The 27,447-nt window shown below is 42.4% G+C and overlaps 1 protein-coding gene across 1 annotated transcript in view; it reads right to left on the reverse strand.

The window, feature by feature from the left end:
* Positions 1-27,447, reverse strand: part of GNPAT (glyceronephosphate O-acyltransferase) — a gene marked incomplete in the record, with an annotated part of 1,227,276 nt that overhangs the window by 692,359 nt on the left and 507,470 nt on the right. The window contains 1 exon segment of the mRNA XM_044063684.1: positions 18,633-18,763. Coding sequence (XP_043919619.1) covers positions 18,633-18,763 — 131 coding nt within the window.

The following is a 27,447-nucleotide window of genomic DNA, read 5'->3' on the forward strand; positions in this document are numbered from 1 at the left end:
GATCAACTAAGTGGCCACCTACCCACTCTTGTCCTTAGATACACCTCTCAACCTCCCAAATCTAACCACTATAGATACTACAACAAACTCTCTAACTTTGACTCAACTCAATTCAACACAATTCTCTCTTCCACTAAGTGGACTTTCCTGAAACAAATCCCCTTAAATGACTCAGTAAATAGTTTCAACAGTATCTTTGTAAATACCTTCAACTCCCTCGCTCCCCTAGAAAGGTTAGAATAAAAGTTAACTATGCTTCTTGGCTTTCCAAAGAGACTAAGTCCCTTATGCTTCAAAGAGATAAAACGTGGAAAGCCTGGACCAAAACTAAAGAATTATTCCTGCTTCACAGGTATAGACATCTCAGGAACCTTACCAAGAAACAAACCAATTTTGACAAAAAGTCCTTCTTTAACTCTACTCCACTTGATAGTAAAACCAACCCTCAGAAATTCTGGTCAACCATTAAAAGAATTCTTTCACCTGGATGCCCCTCAAACCCCTCCCCTACCCAGACGCATCCCATCTGGATATAGCTACCTTGCTCAACAAATACTTTATTGATACTATTCAGTCACTCTTACCCACTACTGGCAATGCTACTCCTCAACACATCCCCTCCTACCCACCCAATAATAATCCCTTCTCCCTACAGCCTGTTCCCACTTCCTATATTCGATCTCTTCTACTTAAGCTCAAACCCTGCTCACCATCTACAGATAATCAATCCCCCCCACTTTCCTCAAACTAGCTGCTGACTCTATAGCTTACCTAGTGTCTATCTTAATCAATAGGTCCATTTCGGAATCTACAGTACCTACCCTTTGGAAATCCTTTTTCACTATTCCCCTACACAAAGGGGGTAACTCCACTGACCCATCCAATTACCGTCCCATAGCCACCCTATCCTACCCTCTCCAAAATACTTGAAAAATGTATCCACTCACAACTGCTAAAATACCTACTCCCAACAAAATCTTCTTACCCCTACCCAACACGGTTTTCGTCCCCACCATAGTACAAGTACTGCCCTCCTATCCTTTACCCATATCATTGCAGAAGCCCTAGATAATAATAAACTTATCTCATGCCTCTTCCTAGACCTTTCCAAAGCTTTTGATACTGTCTCCCATCCTCTGCTGCTATCTAAACTTTTTAGTCTCAATCTATCTGATTCTACCCTTTCCTGGTTCTCCAGTTACTTATCCTCCAGGCAGCAGTCAGTCAAATGGCTCTCCTCCACTTCTCCATTCCTATCTGTCACAACAGGAGTACCCCAAGGCTCCATCCTAGGTCCTCTCCTCTTTAACATCTTTACTAATGACCTACACACATCATGAAAACAATCATCCCTCATCCAATACACAGATGATTCTACCCTCATCTCCATCTCTGACAACATCTCTGAGCTCCATACTCTCTCTCAACATACTTTCTCATCTACTGAACAGTGGCTCTCTAAAAACCTACTCATCCTTAACCCCAAAAAAACCAAACTCCTCCCCCGGTAACATACTCACCACAAATCTTCCTTCTATATCACCTCCTCAATAACGCAATTATTAAACCTGATGCTCATACTTAACTTTTAAGAGTCATCACAGAGGATGAACTCAAATTTAATATACACCTCCTCCACTGTATAAAAAAGACTAACCAGAAACTTGGCTTGCTTTATTGTAAGAAATTTCTAACTACAAATGCTAGGCTCTCCCTTGCACAAGCCTTCCTGCTACCCTCCTTTCTGTATGCTGCCCCTATTTTCACCAATATCCAAGTCGCAACTTTAAACAAACTCCAACAAACTTATCATAAGATAGCTAGATTCATAACAGACTCATATTACAAATCCCACCACTGTCTACCTCTCACATCCCTACAATGGCTAGAATTCCCCCACACTTTACTTTCACAACTACAAATGCTACATTTCATTCTCTACAAACCTTCATCTTGCCCAGCCCTTTCTTCCCTCATTTCCATCTACACACCTTCTTGCACTCTCCGTACCTCTAATCAGCAACTTCTCAACACCTACCAGCCAAAAAAAGCAGTGGGCAAACTCTTATATAAATACTCAATAGCCCAAAACTGGAACAAACTTCCTCATGAATTAATCTCCACCATTCACCCAGCACACTTTAAGGAGAAACTAAAACTCCATCTGCTCAATACCAGAATCTGCCCTTGCACAGCACCAGCTTAACCTCATCTCTCCCTCCAAGGGCTACCCCCTCCTCACTTTCCTTCATCACCTCATAAATGTGATCACTCAACTAAGGGTTACAAACTGAACTATACTCTTCTCATTTGATCAATTAATCTGCACGTAAATATGTACAAAATCTCTAATCTGTAAACATATAGTTTATATAATTGTAAATAGTTTGCATTGTTTTTCACCTGTATCTGTAGTGTTCTTGTATTATTATTATTTTTTTTTCTTCTTCTTTTTTTTTCATATCTCATCATATGTCAATTGAAATTGTTACCTTTTTATGTCTGTATATATGTGTATTGGAGCTTTTCTCCTCAGGTCTCCACTGAAAATGGGCCAAAAACCCAGCTGGACTAACCCAGTTTACAAATGTCAATAAATAAATAAATAAATAAACAAATCAGTTTCCCCAGCTCCTTGTGAAAACCTGCCAATGCCTTACACACACACACACACACACACACACACACACACACACACACACACACACACACACACACACACACCATTAACCCCACCACGCCACAGCCCATTGCTGAAACATGTCACTTTGACCTTTTCCACCTGTGCATATGATGACAACCATGTACTGACTTCAGTACTCTTATCTGGGTAGCCCATGTCTAATGCACAGTGTGACCAGCTTATGCATGGCAAAGTACAACCTGGGTGTAGTTCTGCATGGATAATTTTCATGTACACACTGCATATTTTGGCTCACAGTTATGAAATAGACACTGCATCTTAGCCAGTTCCATGGCACACTGTGCCAGTCTTCTTGCACAGGTAATCTACTCCTGCACAGCTCATTCACAGGCTGCTCACTGAAAACCCCCCTCTGCTGCTGACTTTGGGGCTTCTTCCTCCTAAGTGTCGCTGCCCCACTATAACTTTCTGCATATTAACATGTTGTTTAATAATGCATGTGCTGCAAAGATCCTACTGCATGTCCCAGCGTCACACAGCTGTGCACCACCAAAGACATTAAGATCCCATAACCGAATGTTTAACAGGCCAAACACATGTTCAACAATGACTCTGGTTCATGACAGGACACTACTACATGCATTCTCTGCCATGATCTGGAGATTTCTTCTTTGTGTCATTAAGTTTATAAGCATTTACTAGGCTATTGATGTGTGAGTATCAGTGTAAGCCTAACTCTGCATTATTATGTATCTTTCTGTCCTTAAGTATGAATAACCCAGAGCCAGAGAGAACATTCATATTACCCCTATCAGTAAGGAACAAGGATGTTGCAGTTTTCCATCTAATCATCCAGATTACATTCAAATAGATGAGGGGAAGTACTTTGCTTTATCTAGAGAGGAAGACTATTCCAAAGAGATGGTATTCTCTGTGATAGATATCTATCCTTCCAACATGTTCCAAGTATGTTGAAGAAGAGACTGAAATATATTGAGTAGGTGTTTACTCCACCACTGGACTTGCAGATGTGGAGTAGATCTCACAGGATACGGCATGTTGAGGCACTTACATGAGGCAGAGATAGTCCTTCAGTAAACTGCATAATCCCAAGAAGAGGAATAAGGCTTTAGGATGGTTAGTATACTTTTTTATGATTTACGCCTTTGATTTTCTTGGCGAGAAAACACTAATTCAAGCTGTGTTAAGTATTTGGACAGGTACATACCAAAGGAAAACTTCCATTCAATGATCAGTCTCGTAAGTGCCGATTACAGTGGAATGATCACATCCCTGGATCTAGACACCATACCCTTACCAAGAAGCTGTGTAAAGATAAAGGACTTTCTTGCTATAGTGGATATACAGTAATCAAAGGACAGTTTGTTATCCACATATGTTCCCAGGTCCTTAACTACCTAACTGATTTTCAGGGGTGTGTTACCAATGTGATAGTTACAAGGGAAGGCATGCTTGCCGATGGAGACTATTACACATTTTTTAGCATTTAACTTTAGTCCATGCTTATGACACCAGCTATTTGTTTAGGAAAGGCCCAAATGGAGGATCTTGACTTCTTCTGCAGAGTTTATGATGGCACCAAGTTTACAGTCATCTGCAATATGGTTAGCCATAAACCCTTAACAGTGATGTCTGAAAAGCAAATGCCAAAGATGAAAGTCCCACGCAATGATCACTGGAGTGCACCACCAGTGACAGGACTTTTGCAGGAGGTACAGCCACCTACCTTAATTTCCTGGGTTTTACTTGTGAGCCAATTTGCTATCCAATGAGTTACATAGGGATTAACATTTAGCTGGGAGAGTTTATCAATACCAGAGAGTGGGATGGTGTTCAACACCATTTTTCCCTCATACATTGCTTTAGTAACTTTTATGAAGAAGTCAGCCAGGGTAAGAAATTAAGGATCTGTCCTTGACAAAGCCAAACTGATTTAGGACAAGAGTCTGTAGGTTACCCATGTTCTTATTTATTATTTCCATAATGATCCTCTCCATAGCCTTACAGATAAGGCTGGTCAGACTTATGGGTCTGTACTGCTTGGGTCTGGTGACACCCTTTCTTTGTGCAGGGGGATGACTATTGCTGTCCTCCATTCATCTAGCACAAAGCCTGTTTGGAGGCTGATACTAAATAGTATCTGTAGGGGGGTTGGACAGGTCCAGTTTCAGGCTAGTCAATATGTAGCCTAGTATGTTAACTGACCACACAGAAGCAGTGCTCTTGGCCTTGGAAAGTGCTTTGAGGACATATTCTTGGGAGATTTGGGCGGGAAGGTGTAGATACAGGTATGAGATCTAGGAATGTAGGGGAAGAGGTGTGAAGTTAGAACTAAATTTATCCTCAATATATAAGCATGTGATGTCATTTATTAATGGCTCTGTATAGTGCCTGACATTGCTTCTGAGGTTTCTAACATAATTAAAGCAGGCTTTATGGCTGTCTTTTACTGGAGTGCATACTTTTACCTCATACCAATCTTTGGTAGATTTGATCAGGGACTGCAGCTGCTTGTTAAGTTTAGCAAGAATTTTTATGACATCTTGAGAGTTACATTTATTACTGCATGCAATAAGTTTTTTTTATAGAGCTCGTTTATATTTGGTTCCATCACAGAGGTTTATTTTAAATCTGGCACTGTATTTACTTCAGAAGGAGAAAGATGAATCTATGCAGCTATACACATGTGCAAAGAATTTGGTGGTAAAGGATTCCGCATACACACTAAGGGGCATCAGACTGGAGGGGAATGGTAAATTTAGTCAGGTCATCACATAGATTTTAGTAGATTACTGAGGTGTTTAAAGATGCTTCTGGCTTTAGTCAAATTGTGAATGTGACTGATTTATGGTATGATTTGACTAGGATGGAAGGTATAACTGGTGAGGGACTGAGCTGTTCCATATTGATGAGGACTGAGTCCAGGATTTTGTCTCCCCCTGGTTAGGCTGCAGACTGACTGGTGCAGAGAGTTTGTATTTATGAATTCCACAAACCTCTGGACATACATATCAGGGGATGTACAAGTCTCCCAGTTTATGGATGGGTAGATGAAGTTCCTTAGGAGAATGGCGTTTGGCCTTATCCATAGAAACTCCACACTAGTCAAGTAGGAAGTATAGCTCATGGGGGTATGGAGTTAGCTATAAGATAATGGATTTTATTAATGCTAAGTTAGACATGGAGGAGTTCCAGGTTGTTATCCTGTCTCACAATTACTGGAGCGAGATTTTGTTTTGTGTAGGGGTTGGAAAGGTCCTGTTTCAGACTGCCTTAAGTGCTTTTGCCTACTGCCATGGGCCCTGAATGTGTGATAGGTGTTGAAAGCCTGTACTGATGGGGTGGTTATAATGGTTCTGAACCATATCTTAGTGACAATACATATACAATGTACTGATGCATTTGGGGTAAGTGTTTGTACTGAGTAGACCTTTAGGCTCCTAGCATTGAGCAGCAATGACTTTATATTATCTGGATTCTGTTTTGTTAAGCTGGAAGTTTTGAACACCGACATTGCTTAAAAAAAGCACTATATAGGTGACTAAGGTTTCATGCAATATACAAAAGCTTTGGGAACATAGGTCCACACCATCCCTAGCAAAGCAGTTACAACTGACAGCCATCTCATCGCAAGCTGATAAATATATATTGGACCTTCCTTGAATGACACTAAAAGCTGAGTCGATTGTTGAAGTTAATAATCTTTTGTTCGAATTGTGGCATCATTCTCAATGATGGTAAAATGATGCTCAAGGCTGGGTTCACACCTGCCTTGGTCACATACTGTGAGAGCGCCATTGTGTCTTTCTTCATATAGTTCACAGAGATATTTTTCAAGTCATTTACTTCCATATGTGCAATAGCAGTGTCATATAGCTACTTGTGGTATAAGGACTTGAGGTAATGTTTGATGTGGCGAATCCTGGCACCCAAAAGGGAACTAACCATGACCTGCTCCTTAGTCAGTCTGGTGAATGGTGCATCAGTGTATCTCACAAACATGTCATCAATAACACCACCACTGAGCTATACCCATCACACACAATGCAGATCAATTACACGGTCCTACATATGCTGAGGCTATTAAAAGTTTCCTACCTAAACAACAAAGGCCTACTAAATGTAACCTAAGAAACAAGTGCTCCCAGCCTCCTAACAAACACTCAACTGAGGCAGCACCCACCATGAAACATGCATCTAAGACTCATACTATGACTAGGATGTTGGACTGAGTGAGGAGTTATCTTGTTGAATTTTGAACTGAGATGCTGAGTTTTAGATGCAAGTTTCATGGTGGGTAATGCCTATGTTGAGTGTTTCTGAGGTGGCTGAGGGCACTTGTTTCTTAGGTTACATTTAGTAGGCCTTCATGGTTTTGTTACTGACAACATGTTTGGTGTTTGCAGTGACTTTATGTGAGTGCTTTGTCTCCAATTACATTGTATAACTACATCCCTCATGCACTGTCACAAGTAGTAGGTAGTTTTCAATAAACATAAGACAACTGCTACATTACCTCAGGACACCCAATTCAACTCATCTGGCTATAAAGGCAGTTGGAAAGTCTAAATCCATAGATGTTCTTCGTGGTTCACTGTTGCAGTCAACACATTTGGGTTATTCCTACCAGGGTAGCCCTAGGCCGGCTCAAATATCAGAGGCTTAATATTTCTGCGTCAGCTGCTGTCGCTTCAAGACTGACGTCAGGTCGTCAGTAGAATAAAGTAAGGCAGCCGACACCATTACATCCGTCTTTCTTGCCATGCAGCCCAAAGCAGAAGCAGTTCGCAGGAGTGCCGGTCGACCGCTACCTGAGTTTCCATCTTCCGAATTGAAGCTGAAGTCTTCTAAAGCTAAGTACCCCGTTGGGTTCGTTTTTCTTGCACTAACCAATGTCAGAAAAAGTTATCAATTGTCTAGTCTGTGGAAAGCAAATAACACACCGAGACTTTCATTCTTACTGCGTCACTTGCTTAGGCCCAAACCATGACGTCCCCCGCTGTTGCTTTTGTGCTTTGTTCAATGCCAGAACTATAGATCGTCGGGCCCTTATTGTAGCTAGATATTTTCACTTACATATTTTCCTTGAACTCTGATATGGCTTCAGTAAACCATCCGACAGCAGATCTGGAAAAAATACAAGGATAAAGACAGGGACAGACCGCACAAGTCCAAACCTACCGACAGCACTTCCATTAAGCTAATCATCAGTTCTCTGGTCCTCAGTGAGGTGCTTTTGCAGCCCCTGATGCCCACTTTTGTAGATTTGCAGGTTGCTACAGAGACCCTTTCAGAGTCTGGTATGTCACAAAACTCTTCTGTGACTAAGGATGCGGTTGTCTCTCCCTTGGATGGGTCCGGAGCCGCTGAGCAGGCACCGGCTTCCGAGGAAGTACTTTGCACTACCGATTCTTGACACAAACCGACGACTTCTTTCGCATCTACCATTCTTTTGAAAACTACCGAGTTTCTAAGCCCCAGGGTATGAACCACACCCAAGAACCCGACAACCCAATCTCAGCCTCCTGCTTCCTTGTCTCAGCCTCAAATGCTGAAAATGGCAGAAGACCTTATCATGCTGATCAGGGGAAGCCAAGCTACCCCTTCCAAAAGAAAAAGAGATCTGTCCCCAGTACTTTTGTCTGAACAGGAGTCTGATGACTCTGATGCATCTGAATATGAAGACATGCAACCCCTCTCTGCTTATGAGGATTCTGATGCAGAGGACTCCATTCCTTCAGCCTCTCCCCTCCGAGGAATTTTCCTTTGGGGAAACCCTTCATACCTTAAGGGAGCATTTCCAATGGGAATGTCAGGACTACCCTCAGTCTAAAAATAAGCTCACGAAATTTCTTAGATCTTCCATAGCACAGACCCCTGGCCATTCCCTCAGTCCTGAATGTTGTGGACGATGTTTTCCTGGAATCCAGTTTTACTTCTGACACCTTCCCTCCTGCACCCAGAAAACCTGACAGGTATTACAGAGTCCCTGACTCACACAAATTTATTTTTAAAAATCCTGCTGCTGACCCTGAGATACTTTCTCAAATGCCTAAAGGAATTAAATCATCCTCTGCTAAGAATCCCACCCCCTCAGACAGGTATTCCCGAACACTAGATAGATGGGGTAAAAAAGTATACACTTCTGCTACTCTTGCTATCAGAGCACTAAAATGCCAGTTCCATATGCTAAAATTTCAGCAACATACTATGGAACTCCTCAAATAAAAGTGTCTTCCTTTCCTGCTTGTGCAGAATCTAAAGAGTTACAACAGTTAATGCATTCTGCAAGTCAAGTAACTAAACACACCTTGCACTGTGGTTTTGATGCCCTAGAAGCTTCTTGCAGGGCAGCAGTCGCTGATCTGTCCTTACCCATACTCAGACAATTGCCTAATTCAGGCAGACAGTCAGGAAAAGCTGCTCAAGCACATCACCTTTGTAAAGTCCCTACTGATCTCTCTAGGGTACACAATCAATGAAAAGAAATCCAAACAATTACCCACCCAAAGGATCATATTCCTGGGAGCAAGCCTGGACACAGCATCCCAGATGGCATTCCTTACACCAGAGAAGCAAACTTATCTGACAGCCTGCTTTTCTCAACTAGCCACCAGATCCCAGTTATCTGTAAGGAAAATCCTGCAAGCTCTGGGGTTCATGGCATCTTGCATTCTACTCATTCCATATGCCAGACTGCATATGAGAAAACTTCAGTGGTACCTAAAAAGCCTTTGGTGTCGACCTGGAAACTCTTATAGCCATGATACCTTGCCTCAGAAAAGATTTTCTTTGGTGGGCAGCAGCATGATCCCACAACAACGGACTGCCTTTCACACCACCACCCGCTGCCCCGACCCTCATCACAGACACATCAGACTATGACTGGGGTGCACACCTGGACGGCAGGTGCATACAGGGCCAATGGAGCCCACAGCAAATCCATCTGCACATCAACCAAAAAGAGATGTTCAGCACGTATTGACAGCTTTCAGGCCCCTTCTCTCCCCAGGGGCTCTCCTGATCAAGACAGACAACACCACTGTCATGTGGTATATCAACAAGAAGGAAGGGACTCACTCTTACCCTCTTATGCAGGCTGGCCATGACCCTTTGGCACACAGCCTCTGCCATGCAACTCCACCTGTTAGCTCAATTCCTGCCAGGATCTCTAACCCCTCTGGCAGACTACTTAAGCAGAAATCTCCTGGACCCACATGAGTGGCAGCTAGACAAAAGAACCTTCACCCTGATAACTCAGAAATGGGGCAACTCGAACGTTGATCTCTTTGCCTCCCACACCAACCATCAGCTCAGCAAGTTCTGTACCAGGGAGGATCACTGCATGGCTTGGAAAGTGGATGCCCTGTCCTTCCCCTGGGTCAGTCTATCAGTCTATGCCATTCCTCCACTACCTCTCATCCCCAGGGTACTGCTCAAAATAAGGGAGGAAAAACCAAGGACAATTCTTATTGCTCCAGACTGGCCTCGCCAGCACTGGTACCCCTTGCTGCGCAGCCCGTCCCCACCACAACAATGGCATCTCACTCTGATCCCAGCCCTCCTGACCCAAAGGGAAGGAGGATTCATGCATCCTCAATTACAGACCCTCAGTTTGGCAGCCTGGCTTATTCCCTAACCACCGATCAATCTGCCCACCACAGAAAAAAGGTTCTAGAGGTTATACTGGAGGCCAGATGCCCTAGCACTAGAAAGTCTTATGCTGACAAATGGAAAAGGTTCTGCCCCTGGATTCAGGCTAAGGGAGCTGATATAGCACAGCCCCTCCCTCCCTCTCATTCTGGATTACTTAGCTGACCTGCTACACAGTGGTCTCTCTTGTTCCTCTATTAAAATACATGCCTCTGCTATCTCTGCTCATTTCCCCACTGAGCATCCTCTTTTCGCACACCCTCTGATCAAACAATTCCTAAGAGGGGCTAGCAACTCGAGGCCACCCAGAAGAGCACCTACCCCAGCTTGGGACCTTAACTTTGTGTTGGAAAAGCTCACCCTGCCCCCCTTCGAACCAGCATCTCCAGCAGAGTTAAAATTTCTCTCTTGGAAGACAGCTTTCCTTCTGGCCATCACTACAGCCAGAAGGGTCTCTGATCTACACTCATGGCTGTGGAGCCCTTCATCGTCTTCCACGCTGACAGGGTTTCCCCTCAGGACTAACCCATCCTTCATGCCCAAAGTGGTGTCCAGTGTAGCTCTCAAGCAATCCATTCATTTGCCCACCTTTTTCCTAACCCACAAAACAAGGGGGAAGTATCCTGCACTCTCTAGATGTACACAGACAGCTCAGATTTTATCTAGACAGGATTAAATCCTTCAGAAAGTCTGATTAATTGCTGGTTAGCTTTGCTGCAGGGGCAGAGGGCAAAGCCATCCCCAAACCAACAATTTCCAAATGGATAGCACACTGCATCCATTTCTGTTACAAGCAACATGGAAAGCCTCCCCCTAAGGGGGTCAGGACTCACTCCACCAGAGCAGCCTCCACCTCTGCAGCTTTCCTCAGAGGAGTCCCCACTAGGGACCATCTTGGAGGCTGCCAACTGGACTTCTGTTCACACTTTCACCAAACATTACCACCTGCCAATCTTCCCCAAATCCAGGCCAGGGTTTGCCACTGCAGTCTTGCAGGGCATCCTAGCCAGCCCTTGGTCTCCTTGACTGCCTCCACCCCTTACCTCAGCTTTGGGAATCAACCCAAATGTGATGACTGCAACAGTGAAACACGAAGAACATAGTACAGTTGTGTACACTTACCATAAATGTAGATGTTAGAGTGTATTCACTGTTGTGGTCCTGGTTTCCCTCCCTCCATCCCCCCTCTTCTTTCTTCTCTATCCTTACAAGGAACATTTTGGTATTTACTTTCTACTGGTGGGGTACTTCCACCAGAACCTGGCCCCAACTTGGGGGCTCCTGGCAGTTAGGGCAAGAAAAACTGATGTAATGGTGTCGGCTGCCTTACTTTATACTACTGATGACCTGACATCAGTCCGGAAGCGACAGCAACCGACACAAAAATACTAAGCCTCTGGTATTTGGGACGGCCGAGGGCTACCCTGGCAGGGATAACCCAGATGTGATGACTGCAACAGTGAATACACTCGGACATCTACATTTATGGTAAGTGTACACAACTGTACTTTCCAGTTGCTTACCAATGTGGGCTGAAGGGGCCTCAAAGGTTTAAAGTTGATTATTAGAGATGCTATCTGTCTGTTAGTCAAGAAAGTGTTGGTCTAAAAATAGCTGCTCACTGCTGCGAATCATTGATGCTTTGCTCCTGCTCTTAGCAGAAGAAAAAAGTAGCACTAGTCCCAAGCTGCTTCCTGAGAAGTAGTGTATTAATGTTGATAGGTTCGGTACACTTACTATAAGCTTCAATTGGCAGATATCCTGGATAGAGTCTATAGCAGATGGATGTCACAGAAAACGAAGATGCACAAAGGCCCTGAACAGATTCTCACCAAAATTGCAACAAACCATTCAGTGAAGTCCTATATACACTGCCCAATCCAAGACCAGCAAGCGTCAGTGCCCCTCTGTTACTTCTCTCACCAGGAGTAAAGCAGTAGCACTAATTCCAAGCTGGCTCATAAAATGGCTCCAGGGCATATCTGGCATTGCCAATAAGACGGTCCTATGGAAAACCACCCCAAACAAACTGCTGGCATAATTTGTATCTGTGCCAGATGTGGGAATAGTAGGCACATCTACCCAAACAGCAGAGACCTCCAAGGCAGAAACACACTCGACCAGCATAACACAGCACAAACCACAAGACACATAGCTCACCTACACAGTATGCCCCTCAACTTAAGCCCCTAAGGCAAAACAGCTTGCCCAATACACTAATCATAGGTGACTCAATAGTGAGGCACACCGACATCCCACTCACTAGGTTGAATAAGGAGAAGGTAACAGTCAGCTGTTTATCAGATGCCAGAATCCGACACATAATACATGCACTCAGGTCACTCCACAACAAGTATGACTGTCCATGTGGGTGTGACTGACCTGAAACGCACCTCCCTGGACTACATGAAAAGAGACATGGAGGAGCTCTCGGATTATGTGGCCCAGGCAGGTATGACCCTAGCCCTGAGCAACATCCTACCGTCGCCTATAAGGATACCGCAGTACAAGTAGAACATGATGACTTCAACAACTGGCTAAGTTTCTGGTGTCATTCTAAGGGGATCCAGTATCTGCCTGCTTGGGATGACATGACTGACAGACCTCAATGCTTTGCCAGAGATGGCCTGCATCTGTCACCCCTGGGTTTCCGGATACTGGCTAAGGCTTTTGCCACCCCTATAGCACCTTTTTAGGTGATGTTCCAAAGACCCAATTAACACTAACAGCTATAAATAAATGCAACCTGAGGGTCATGCTGCGCAACACTAGAAGTCTAAACCTCATGATGGACTTGCTCAAACCAATCCTCAAAATGGAGAACATCGACATTTGTGCTATAATGGAGACCTGGCTTAAAGCAGCAGAAAGTACCCCTACACTACCAGGCTATAACTCATTCCACAACTTTCGGCCCCAGAACATGGACCGAAGCTCCAAAGGCAGTGGTATATCCATATTCATAAAGGATATGCACGCCTCCAGACTAGTAGCCCAGCATAAAGCATCTGAGATACTTCAGGTACAACTAACATTAGGTAACTGCCGTCTTACCCAACTAACACTGGATAAGATGGCAATTCAGGTCATAGCCTGCTATAGGTCTCCAACCATGTCCCAAGACTCTCATTCCACGTTCTTAAGCACCCTGGAAACTATTAGGGTCCAACCCAACACTCTCATACTAGGTGACTTCAACTACCCCTCCATCAACTGGGAAAACTACTCATGCACTGATACACTGGCCCAATGCTTCCTGGAATTCAACAATTCCAATGCCCTGGACCAGCTCATTCTTATCCCCACTAGAGGAAGCAACATCCTTGACATGGTTACTACTAATATGGACAACCATTGCTCTACACCAGTAGTCAATTCCTCCCTGGCTAGAACCAACCACAAAGTAATCACCATGGAAATCCACATCTCACCCACACCCCCCACAAAGGTAACCACCATGAAAAACGTCTCCAAAGCTGACTTTGGGCTCCTAAAAACAGAGGTGACTAACTTCACAGCACCCATGTCAATTTAAAATAGATGCATGACTGCTGAATCATACACTGATGCACTGTACGAACACATACATAAATGCATGGAACTAGCCATACCCAACAGAACCAAGACGCTCTCCTCCAAAAAAAGGAAGCCAATCTGGTAGTGCCTTGCCATTAATAAACTCTACAATAGAAGGAAAAAACTGTTGCAGAAAAAGATGAAGTCCCAAGACTGGAAAAACTCCCTTATTAGCCTCAACAAAAAGCTGAGCTCCCTCATCAAAACCTCTAAAGCCAGCTATGAAGGCAGAATTGTAGCAGACACTAAAAACAACCACAAAGCCTTCTACAGTTATATCAAGAATCTCTATGGCAATACCTGGATTTGCTCAGAGTTACTGCACAATGGTATCTCCTATACAGAGCCAAAAGATCTTGCCAACATACTGGCTGACAGACTCAGTGCCAACTTTACCCCCCCCCCCCCCAAAGGACCAATCACAATACCGGAGGAATGCCAGGCACCCAGTATTACTGCTGCACAGGTTAAAACAACACTGCCCAAGGCCAAGAATACAGCTTCTATGGGACATGACAATATCCCTGACTGTGTTCTACATGAACTACAGAGTGAACTGGCACCTCACCTGTGTGCCCTGTTCAATCACAGCCTCACCTCAGGCTTTGTCCTTACTGAATGGCACACGGCTCCAGTCATCCCTCTCCATAAAGGCCACTACAAACCCTGGGAATTATCATCCCATTAGCCTGATGAGTCTGATATGTAAGGCTATGGAGCGCATCATCATGAACCCAATTAACAAGGATATACGGAATCTCCAAACTCTAGATCCCACACAATTTGGTTTTGTGAAAGGTAGATCATGCCTGCTCAACCTGGTTGACTTCTTTGAGTCAGTCAACAGAGCTGTGGATGAGGGCAAGGCAGTTCATACAGCCTACCTCGGATCTGGCCAAGGCCTTTGATACCATTCCCCACTCAGGAATTATTGATAAACTCACCAAACTAGGCCTCAACCCCTATATCACTAGGTGTCAGTAAAATGAAAAAAAGGCTTCCACCACAGCAAAAAGTTCACTAAGAAATTCTGTTAAAATGTAGGCTTAAATAAAATGAAGAAATAAAAAGCACAAATTGTGCTGTTCAAGTTGCAGGTCAAACAGGATAATATTCCTATGGAAGGGCAGTATGCAACGCCTAAATGATTTTGTCAATTATTTAACAAGTACGACTAGCTTTCTAAGATTTGAAGTGAAAACATCAGCAAATGAGATTGATTTCTTAGACGTGAGAATTTCAGTGAATAAAAGCAAAGGAATCGGCACCACTATATTCAGGAAACCAAACTGGAGGAACCATATGCTATACTACAGTAGCATGCATCTGAGACATGTTTTTCAGAATATTGTTGAAAATCAAGTGACCAGGATATCCAAGCTCTGTACTGACAATGATGATTTTCTGCAGGAACAAGACAAACTCTTACAGAATTTTGCTTCAAGAGGCTACAATGAAAAACAATTAGTCATGAGTAAAGCAAAGCAATGTCCATTCGATACAACAAAGGGCAACCGTACTACTCAAAACAGAAGCAGAGTGATGTGAAGAAAGGTGGGAACAGAAACAGTGTCAGATGCATGATGACCTACAGCACTGACTCCTTTGATGTCCATGAAACCATCAAGAAATTTTGGCCAGTCTTAACTGCTGACAGTAAAATTAAGAGAATTGTAGGGGAAACACCTAAATTTGGTTATAGAAACAAGAAGAACTTAAAGGCTTTATTGTGCAACTATGATGGAATACCTAATAAGCAGAGTACAGAAGGAAGAAATAGGTTAGGAACTTGGAAATGTGGCTTTTGCAAAGCTTGCAGCCACATTAAATGTTCCAACAGTTTTGTTCATCCGTAACTAACAAATGCTATAAGTACTCTGGTTTTGCTAACTGCAACACCAAGAATGTTATATACATTGGCACTTGTAATTTGTGCCAAGCCTATTATGTAGGAAAGACCAATAGAAAGTTTAAGGAACGGATACTTCGCCACTTGTTAGACATCAAGAATAAACTGGTAACCAATGCCCTATATGGACATGTGTCTGAAAATCCAGGGCATTCATTTAGCTTTATGGTTATCTCAACTGTGACTACTAACCTCCGTGGAGGAGACATTGTCAACAAAACTGAAAAGGAAGAAAGCAAATGGATCATGAACCTCAGAGCTAATTTATTTCCAGGGCTCAACAGAGTAGTTCCTATTAAACCTATTTTGAAAGAGAGAAGCCCAATTAAGAAATGAAATGGAGGCTTAAGGAAGGCATGCATCTGATTGCTGTATGTGATTGTTTGAGCAATTAAGGATCTTTATTTAACAGCAGTAAGTCAGGTCTACACACTAGGATCTGAAGAAGGTTTTTTAACTGAAAGCGCTTATCCTGTTTGACCTGCAACTTGAAACAGCACAATTTGTGCTTTTTATTTCTTCATTTTATTTAAGCCTACATTTTAACAGAATTTCTTAGTGAACTTTTTGCTGTGGTGGAAGCCTTTTTTTCATTTTACTATTTTTGCCTATTAAGGCTTCCTTTGGAGGTGGTTTTTGGTTTGATTGTTTGTGTTTATATCACTAGGTGGGTTGCAAATTGGCTCACAGATAGAACCCACAGACTGCTGACCAGTCACGAGTGGAGTCCCACAGTCCTGGGTCCTCTCCTGTTTGGCATCTACTTCTCAGAAGTCCAGGCCAACACAGAGGGGCTCTGGCTAACCAAGTTCACAAACAACTGCAAGCTGGAAGCAATTATTAACTCCCCAAGTGATGTAGACATCCTACAGAAAGGCCTCACTGAGACCAATGACTGGTGTCAAAATCATGGTCTTAAGCTTAATGCCAAAAAATGCATCGTCATCCCCTTTGGGAAAAACTCAGTTCCCACTAATTACCACACTGATGGGAGCCCACTGAAAACTGAAGCTGTTATAAGAAATCTGGGGACACAGGTTGACAGCAACCTCTCCTACGACCACCACATTACCACTGTGGTCAGAAGGTCCTTCTATGTGGCACATCTGCATCCAGGAAGAAAGAGGTCATCATCTCTCTCTACTCTTACCTCATTAGGCCAATCATTGAGTATAATATGCCCCATTTGGCATGTACCTCACTAGACACATGCAACAGCTGGAAAAGCCACAAAAGTACCTCATGAAGAGGATCATAGGCCTTAAACACATGTCCTACATGGACAGACTCAAAAAGCTCCAGCTATTCTCTGTCTCATATAGTCTACTAAGAGGCGATCTCTGCTTGACTTACAAAGCAATGTCTGACCCAGCTCTGTTAGAAATGCTACATCTAAAGAAATCCAAATCCCTCCTCACCACACACTCCAGAGACCTCAACCTCATTACCACAATCAACAGAACATGCTGAAGGGATAGGGTCTACTGCCCATGCTCTAGAACAGACTTCCCATACATGTCAAGCAGAGCACCTCACTGGCCCTCCAAGAGAAATCTTGATGAGTGGATGGGAAATAGAAACTTCATCCCAAGGATCACTCCAGTGACTTTACTTGATACAGGCACTGGGAACTAACGTCGGGCGGCACTATGCCAGGGCACTTCTATGGGCTAGGCTTGTACAGGCTCGAGGGCCATTAGCCTAGTACACACCTATGAACCTATGACCATTGTATATCATACCCTGTGCACTGCCGTCCCCTTGTGCAGTTGATGGGATAGAACCCCTTCAGATTGATATACCAAAGTCCTTGCTCTCTACATGGGGCCTTTACTGCAATATGAGTGCAGTCAATAGATCACAGTATCTCAGGAAACTGGGCAATGTCATAAAATGTGCACATGGTGTTGTCTCCCTTCTCTAAAGTACGTGGAAACCACATATGATCACCCACATGTTGTGATACGGCATTAGTAAGCTGGTGACATGCCTTGAAACAGATGTTGTGTCCCCCATTAGACACTAAACGGTCCCTATAGCCAATATATGTGTACTTCACATATCCCATGTGCCTGCATAGGGCAGTGATACATCTCAACCAGCTCCTGCATGTTGTCTCTGTCCACATGACAGCAATTCACTATTCCTGTGCCATGGAGGGGATGGTATGCTAGGAGCAGATGGGATGACTCAGTGCTGCTTAGAGTGATTGTGAACACCTCAGTGACTACTGGCAGCAGCAAAATACTCCTGCATATACATACTGGCTAATGCAGCAGTCACCCTTTACAAGTTTTTGTGGTCTGTCTCCTGTTAACTCCAAAATTCTGCTGGAGTACATAATTCTGGATTAGAGTTTGTGCATGAAATATACACTTTTCTGTATCATTCCACCATACCGTTTACCCACATTTGCATTCACAGTTGCCCACATTTTAATAATGGTCCTCCTTTCCAAGTCACCATACCACCATCTGCATATTATGCAGGGTGCAACATTTCTTGGCTTTCCATAGATGTGCTCACTTCTCTCTCTGAAACAGACCCACCTGGTTTCTGGCCAATCATCAAGCAAAACTGGCTGCCATGAAGGGAAAACTGTTTCTGAATCCCAGGGATGATGCTCCAATCCTGATAACACTGTTATACAAAATAACTATATACAAGGCAACATGCTATTCAGTTCCAGAAGATGACTGGCTTAAATTATAAAAATGACATCACAATTACTGTAACAAACTATCAAATTATGTTAAATTCATAACAGCTGGTATACATGTTAATGTTTTTCAAGAACAAACTCTGTGGATGATGTTCTGCGCACAGTACCTTGGCACCAAATTATACTGAATTCGATTTACTCTTCCAGCTGCCAAAGTCCTTAATGATATGGGCTGCCCAAAGAAGACATGTATACTTCCAAAATGTTCACTGAGTATCATTCTGGCTTTCAGCAAACCCTTACAAGTGACAAAAGAGAAATAAATAAGTCAACATTTTGATAACTAGAAATGGAATATGCTTGCAGAATAAAAAAGAATTCCACTTTAGTTTCACTTGAGTTCCTATTAAAAGCATCTTGAAGATAAGCAACTGACCAGATGACAAGACTTGTACAGCACTAACGGTGCACATTAACATAATATTTATATTTTAATGACTTTCTTTCAGTGTAATTCTGTTTTACACTTTGCTGCATACACACTTAAAAGTTCATGGATAAAACTTACTCTTCAGCTCTGTACAGTGGCTAGTGAGAGAAAAATTACTGACAAATAAGGTCCAACACAATGGTGCTTTGCATTCCTATAAGGACCTAAACCGATTATTTTCAGTGCTATGTCTATATACAAAGCTTACAAAGTTTCAAGCTCACCAGTTTAAGAATGAAAACCCAACAAAAAGCTTTAAGTACATTCACTCTATTCTCGAGATTCCCTTTAGAATACTTTCCACTTATCTACTGGTATGTCAATCACCTCCAGGTTTTCAGACAGATGACAACAGACTGTCATATCAGAAAAAAGATCCTGTTTGTGTTTCATGTGGGCTTCCCCAGTAGGAACTCATACAGTGCTAAATGCCCTTATTACCATAATACAGTAATGACCCTCAGTGATGTCTGCATATTGAATGAATGTGGTTCGTTTATGAATGATGTTCATTCACGCCAGTGGAGCAGCAGTACTGCAACATAAGACAGCTGAGCCCTATACCTCATGCCTTACCTATTGCAGACAATTACTAAGGCATGCTAAACAGTACACTAGCACTGAGTAGCACACGGTCAGGCTACACAAAGAAACCTCTAGTGCTGAGCACAGTGGCATCTAGTACACATTAGCATATCCGATGTTGCCATCCGCTGTTCAAGAAAATGGGCAGAGACTCTGCTCCCAGGGGATCACTGTGAAACAGTTCTCTGACCACAGAGGTCCACAGCAGCAACATTTACCATTGGTAGGTACAGAAGACATTTGCACTTCTGACCAACGCCTCTGTCAATATCAGGGCCAGAGGGCTACAAAGGAGCTCAAGATTTTAAGACTCAGTGAACTTCCAAGTGGTGTTTTACAAACATTTTATTTACTTATTTATTTTATTTTACATTTGTTGACCGGGATAGTCCGACTGGATACACGTCCATTTTCAGTGGAGGCCCGGGGAGAAAAGCTCCATTTATTAACACAAAAACAAGTAATAATAATACAATAATACTAAAATAGGGCGAGAAAAGAGTACAGATACAACATTTCACAAGGTTTAACACAGTAGCAATATGCTACCACATGCTAAAGGATTAACAGAGCGAAAAAAGAATATAGATACATCATTTCACAAGGTTTAGCGCAGTAGGAATATGCTACCACATGCTAAAGGTTTAACTCAGTGACAAGCAGACAAATCTGTATATTATAGCATAACTCATTTGATCAATAAAATGACTGGCTTGCTAATAATCAGTTGAGTTGAGAAACACCAAGTTGTTGGGTTGGGTTAGTCAGGGTTTAGGCAGGGGTAGAGCCAGTATGATTTTAAGTATTTTTTGAGGCCTTTTTTTAAATAGGGGTAGAGAAGATTCTTGGGTAAGAACTGCAGGAAGTAGATTCCACATTTTATCAACTGAGTTTGCAAACAGAGAACCCCCTGCTGTGTTGTTGGATTTTAGGGTTAGGACCAATAGTTTATTTGAGGATCGAAGTGGCCTGAGACCATTATGTGGGCTGATAATGTTCTTGAGAGCTGATGTATTATCAGGCTGGTTGAGTACTTTGTGTGCTACTATAAGCTGGTTGAACTGCAAAAGGGAAGGAAATTCCAGCCATTCAAGTTGAAATAGGTTGTCACAATGGTGAGTCCTATATGCCTTACCAGTGGCATACCTAGCTATATGGTAGTAACAGGAGGATAGTTTGTTGAGGTTAGTTTTAGAAAGGTTGGCAAATACTGGAGAGGCATAGAGGAGAGTGGAGAGAAGATGGGTTCGTGCAACAGCAACCCTAGCAAAAGGGGCGAGGAAAGGTTTGAGCTTGTAAAGGGAGCCTAGTTTTTTGTTAACAGACTTAATAGCATGGTCAATATGCACGTCAACTTTGAGGTTGTTGTTTATTAATACTCCTAGGAGCTTTGTTTGCTCATCTGGGAGATAATGTTGCCATTTTTAGACTTAATAGTGAAGAATAGATGAGTGGACCTATGGGTAGGGGAGAAACGTAGCAGCTTGGTTTTGTTAGGATTCAGGAGCAGTTGTCGATTAGTTAGCCAGTTTTCAATGCTATTAAACATATATATAAATAAAAAATATATAATAAAATATAAAGAAATATATAAACATATTTCAAAATACTATGTTTGTTAAATGGGAGAGAGGGACAGTTTTAAACTGGCAGTTAAAAATACTGTCACATACCTTTTAAGACAGAAAAAGGCACATAGGGATACTGAAATTGCTGGGTTATAGGAAGAATCCATAAGATACAGTAGTGCTATAAAACAAAAATAAAAGTAAATACTGTAATGAACTGATGGGATAGCAATTAAGGCAGCTTAAGAAAAGTACAGTTGTGTAAGCAAGCTTACCATAATAGCAGATGTTCTAATAGATCACTGATGAAGTAAGCTTATGCTGTTTAGGTCCTGCCCCAGTGACCGGCCTTTTTCAAAGCTTAAGGATACCTTCCACGTTCTCGATGAGGTTTGTAATATAACAGCAATTAAAGAACTGAGGCAAGAGCTATGAAAGGATGATATTAGTAAATAAACCCAACAGTAAACTATACACAGAAGGGTCTATACAGCCACATCATGGTAATACAAATGGAAAGCAGCCAAAATAAGTGGTCTGAAAGGAAGGGGCAGTTACTGCAACATAATCTATTAGAACATCTACTGCTATGGTAAGTTTGCTTACACAACTGCACTGTGCTCAATATTTAAATCGGAGCTGAAGTAGTCTAAAGTTATTCGTGTCAACTACTATAAGGTTATAAATTAGGAAGGGTGAAGGAAAAAATAATGAATCCAGGAGCCCTTGTAGAATGATCTTAGCAAAGCCTGTTCTGGACCAGGGAAAGGAATCAAGCTTGTAGTGCTCTTGCTCTGTAAACGTATATACAGAGAATTACGTTGCTGCCTCTAGAATACTTCTAGAGTCCACAGCCTTTTCTAGAAAGCCAGTGAAGAAGCCAAAGCCCTTGTGGAATGGCACTAACCATGGCTGGAACTGGCTTACTATGGTGAGTATAATAAAAGGCAATAGCATGCAACAAGTATCTAGTAATAGTCTGCGTTGACACTCCTTCTCCTTTCCTCTTATATTCATAGGAAGCAAATATTTGATTAGCTTTCCTGAAGCTTGAATCTTGTTATCTGTAGTATCTGAGCTGCCAGGGACATAAAAAGTGTGAAGAATCTTTTCTTTCTTGTTTTGGGGTTCAGGTTAAGAAGGCAAGCAGGATAACAGTCTGGCTTAAGGTAAACTTTGAGGCCAATTTAGGATAAAAGAATAGATAGTTCTTAAGAACACTGTCCTTATAAAAATGAGGTAGGGTAACTCACTAAAAGAAAATAACTCAAATGCTCTCACTAGCAAAAGTAAGAGCAATAAGTAAAACAGTCTTCCATGTTAAGAACCTCATTCTCAGTCTGATGAGCTGGTTCAAATGGAAAAAGAATAAGCTTTTCAAGTGCAAAGTCAAGAACCCAAGGAGGATCACTCACTTTCTAGGTGGACAGAACGCCACACCCCTTTCAAAAACTGTTTCACTTGAGGATGGTTAAAAAGGGGAATGTAGTCTACTGTCACACAGCAGAAATGACAAAAGAGAGATCCTTGACAGAAGAATAATAAAGGCCAAAAGCCAGTAACTCACACAAATAATCAAGAACCAGAGGGAGATGGATTTGAAGAGGGTTCTGATCACTGAACTGGCACTAACAAGAACATTTTTTCCACTTGTACATATATGATTTTCGATTAGCAGTTTTTTTTTCACCTCCTTTACTATCTGATGCATGTCTTTCAAAAAAAGGTGACTAAAAAGTATTCAAGATTCTATCTTCCAGGCAGTTAGTTAAGACAAACCATGTCTTCGGTTTGCAAATCCAGTCTATGAGGAAGCTTATCATAGTTGCCCTTGGTCAGACAGAAAAGAAGGGAGAATCACTGGAGTTGCAACCACTACTTTTCAGGATTTCATCTGGATCTTCAAGAACAAATCTAGGCATCTATGGAAAGGGTGGAAAAACATACAGTACCATTCTAGTTCATGTGAATGAAAAGGCATCTGTCTTATAGCCCTGTTTGCAAGGAGTCCTGGAGAATTTCTTCAGATATCTGTTCTGAGGAGGCAAACAGATTTACTTGAGGTGCTCCCCACTGTTATACCAATTTTTGGAACACCCACGATGAAGATTCCATTCATGGAGGTCTGTCCTGATCCTGGTTTGGCTTGTTTGCTCTGCTGGAATATATGAAGCCCACAGGGTCAAACTGAGCAGAGTTGCTATCTCCCAGTCTATTATACCAAGACTGCAAATAGGATCTGATCTGGTACCCCCTTGCTTGTTTATGTACCACATCACTGTGGTGTTGTCTGTGTAAATTCTGAGAGATCCAAAGGACCAGAAATTATTTAAGGCTTCCAAAGTATTAATCACTATCAACATTTCTCTGACAGTTATGTGCTTCTGACTTGAGGCTTCCACACAGCTTGCACTTTTACCCCCATCAGAAACAGTTCCCCACAGCAGGTCTGAGGCATCTGTAGTGACAGACTGGTGAAAGGGTTGCAAGGCAGGCAGAATGGGAGACCTGGATCAGATATACCTGTTGCTCAGGCTGCTGCAGAGAGATTGACTTACTGCCAGTTGTGATACTGAGAAAAGATAAGTATTTATTCTCATTTTTGTCTGCATTTTGATTTAATATCTCTGTAATCTGTACAACTGTACTTATTCTTGTGTGTTATAATTGTACATCTCTTAGTGTTGACCTCAGTTGTAGTGAAATCCTTTGTCTGGAGGCCTTGTCTGTTTTCTTGGTGGCAGTAAGTTTTCAGAACTGATTTCATCCGGCAAAAGTATTCCTGCATCTGTATTGCTTGGTTTCTGTCCTGTGTTTTAAATCAGATATACCCGTTGCTTAGGCTGCTGCAGAGAGATTGACCTAGTGCAGCTGTGATATTGAGAAAAGGTAAGTGTTTAGTCTCATTTTTGTCTGCATTTTGATATCTCAGTAATCTGTACAACTGTATGTATTCTTCTTGTGTGTTATAGCTGTACATCTCTTAGTGTTGACCTCAGTTGTAGTTAAATCCTTTGTCTGGAGGCCTTGTCTGTTTTCTTGGTGGCAGTAAGGTTTCAGAACTGGTTTCATCCAGCCAAATTATTCCTGCATCTGTATTGTTTGGTTTCTGTCCTGTGTTTTAAATAAGATATTTGCTCAGGCTGCAGCAGAGAGATCGACCTACTGCCAACTGTGATATTGAGAAAATATAAGTGTTTATTCTCATTTTTGTCTGCATTTTAATATCTCTGTAATCTGTACAACTGTACTTATTCTTCTTCTTGTTTGTCCCCACCCACCCTCTCTGTTCTTGTTTTGATGTTAGTGTTGGTGGCTCTGGAACTGTCCGCCTCTCTTGTAAGTCTGTATTTGAACACTCCTCCTGAGTCCATCTCATTTTTCACTTAACCGAATACAGTGAGATCATATTCTGAGTCTAGTTTTCACTCTACATAATACAGAGAAGATTTGAGAAGGCCAACCCACTTAGGTTCTTCCTTCCTCTCTCCATGCACTTTACTAACAAAAAAAAATGCATCTGCTTTTACTGTATTTGTGTTTCCTCCTACTTTATTTTGCTTTCACCTCTTCTTAAAAGTACTCAATTTTATTTATTCTGCTGCACTTATTGCTGGTTGGTAGTAGCCTGATTAAATTGTAACTGTTATTCTAAGTCTTATGGTTTAAGCACTTGGGCTTCATACTGGTTGTTTTACCTTAAGGTTTGTGGTCTGCACTGTTGTGGCAGGATAGGTAGCGGACATCCTTCTATGCTGGGAATTGCTGATTGAAAGCTCAGTGTCTGCTATTCTAAAAGTGCATGAGTTCTGGTTTAAGCACTTGGGCTTCAGGCCAGTTATTCTACATTATGAAGGTTTGTGGTCTGCACTCTTGTGGGAGGAAAGGCTGGATTCTGCCCTTCTGAGCTGGGAATTTCTAGTCACAGGCTTATTGTGCCTGCTTATTCAAACGGTTTCTTTCTGAAATTGGTGTGCCTAGTTGCTGTAGCATAGGACCAGATTCAGGCCTGCTGAATCTAGCTTTGTTTGTATAACTTGAACACTGATCCAGGCCATTTTTTCTGGAGAAGGTACCGCTGCACCCTAGTAGCGGGAGTGTGCAGTTAGAACTTGTCTGATTGAAGACTGCTAGAACAGGGCTCAGTTTTGAGTTTTTTTCTCGTTAACTGGGTAACTTGTTTAAATCAGATTGTTTGTTTTCTATTGCTTTATATATATAAAAAAAACTGCACTTTATTCATCTGCTTTTACTGTATTTGTGTTTCTTCCTACTTTATTACTAGGGGCATTGACTACAACTCTGAACTGAGATATATAACAATAAGCATCTTTTTATGTGCATTTAAAGTGTTTTTGTTCATTGTATCTGCTTTATTTTCTGAAAACATATATATATATATATATATATATATATATATATATATATATATACATACTTGTTTCCCACCTTTCTAAGCTAGTATAGTCTAGTTTTCAGGTTAGTGCTGAATTCAGAGCTGTGTTACAAATCTCTGTGTTTGCCCATACCTTACTTGGATAGAAGGACGTTTCTCTATTCACCTGTGAGAGAGGGGAACTTTGAGCAGCCTATGTGTCCCTGGAGGAGTGGATTCAGCCCAGAAAGTAGTAGTTTATTAGCCATTTTGGCCTAATTTCTATCTCTTTCATTTCCTTGCTATAAAAACCACGCCTGCCCGGTTTTGCACGCCGGGCAGCGCCAGTTAGCTATGGTATAACTATTCCCAGTTCCACAAAGTCTCCTCTTCAATTTTTCCCTTGGAACTAGACAAACTTTCAACTTAAGCACTCAAGCCATTCATTTCTCAGCCCGGCACTTGCTCAAAACTCATAGCAAGCACTTATAAACCCTAGCACTACAGAAGGACAAGGATCTCTTATTCGACCTTACCTGCCATTCAGTTAAACAGTTTACTGTACCTATCCAGGCATGACCAAAAGGCAGTTTCAGGTGTATTCTCCAGTCCAACTGGTGAATCTGGGCATTTTGAGGCAATGTTACAACTGCCTCGTACACAGACAACCCTCTCCTCCTACCACCAAATACTAATACATGCGAGAGAGGCAATTATACAGCCAAACTGGAGGCTAAGCTCTCTCAACACAAGACTGCATCAGACCGTCAAGAGGAGAAGGGAAATACTGGCATCACACCACCAGTCTCACATAGATCCACTAAACCAGCACCGGCAAAAAACACACGTAAATACAAATCTGCAAAAGCAACAGAGCCCTCCAAAGCAGACATCCAAGCAACCTCCACCCCCAAACACAAACCATGGAACACATACTTCACAAAACCAGTGTGCCATGCAATCACAGCCCTCAAGGCAAAATAACATACCCAACATACTAGTAATAGGTGACTCTATAGTCAGGCACACTGACGTCCCACTCACAAGGCTGAATAAGGAAAAGGTTACTATTAGCTGCCTGTTGGGTGCCAAGATCCGCCACATAAGCACTCAGGTCACCTCCAGAACAAGTACAAATACAACTCTGTCATTGTCCATGATGGTGTGAATGACCTGAGCTGTACCTCCCTGGACTACATGAAAATAGACATGGAAGAGCTGTCTGATCATGTAGCGCAGGCCGGTATGACCCTGACCCTGAGTAGCATCCTGCCCTCACCAAGAATGATACCATGGTATAAAGAAAAAATTATCAATTTCAACAATTGGCTAAGTTTCTGGTGTCATTCAAAGGGGATCCAGTGTCTGTCTGCCTGGGATGACATGCTCGACAAGCCATGCTGCTTCGCTAGTGACAGCTTGCACCTGGCACCCTTGGGCTTTCAAATACTGGCCAAGGCTCTTGCCACCCCCACAGTGCCTTTTTTAGGCAAGGCTCAAAAGACAAACCCACCGCCAGAAATAGCACAAGTAACAAAAATCTGAGGGTAATACTACTCAATGCCAGAAGTCTAAACCTCAAAATGCACGCACTCGAAGCCCTCCTCCGTATGGAGAAAATCGATACATGTGCAGTAACAGAAACCTGGTTTAAGGCTGCAGAGAGCACCCCAGCACTACCAGGCTTCAACTCATACCATACATTTTGGCCACAGAACCCGGACCGAAATACAAAAGGCGGGAAGTATCCATATTTATCAAGGATACCACACCTCCAGGTTAGTGGCACAGCACCATGCTTCAGAAATTATCCGTGTGCAACTAACACTGGGCAAAACTGCAATTCAAATTGTAGCTTGCTACAGATCACTCATCATGTCCCAGGACCCCCATTCCGCATTTCTGGAAACACTGGGTAACATAAAGGTCCTACCAAACACCCTAATATTGGGTGATTTCAACTA

The sequence above is a fragment of the Protopterus annectens genome, chromosome 1.part0 (assembly GCF_019279795.1).
Source record: "Protopterus annectens isolate FY-2018-M chromosome 1.part0, PAN1.0, whole genome shotgun sequence".
Lineage (NCBI taxonomy): Eukaryota > Metazoa > Chordata > Ceratodontiformes > Protopteridae > Protopterus > Protopterus annectens.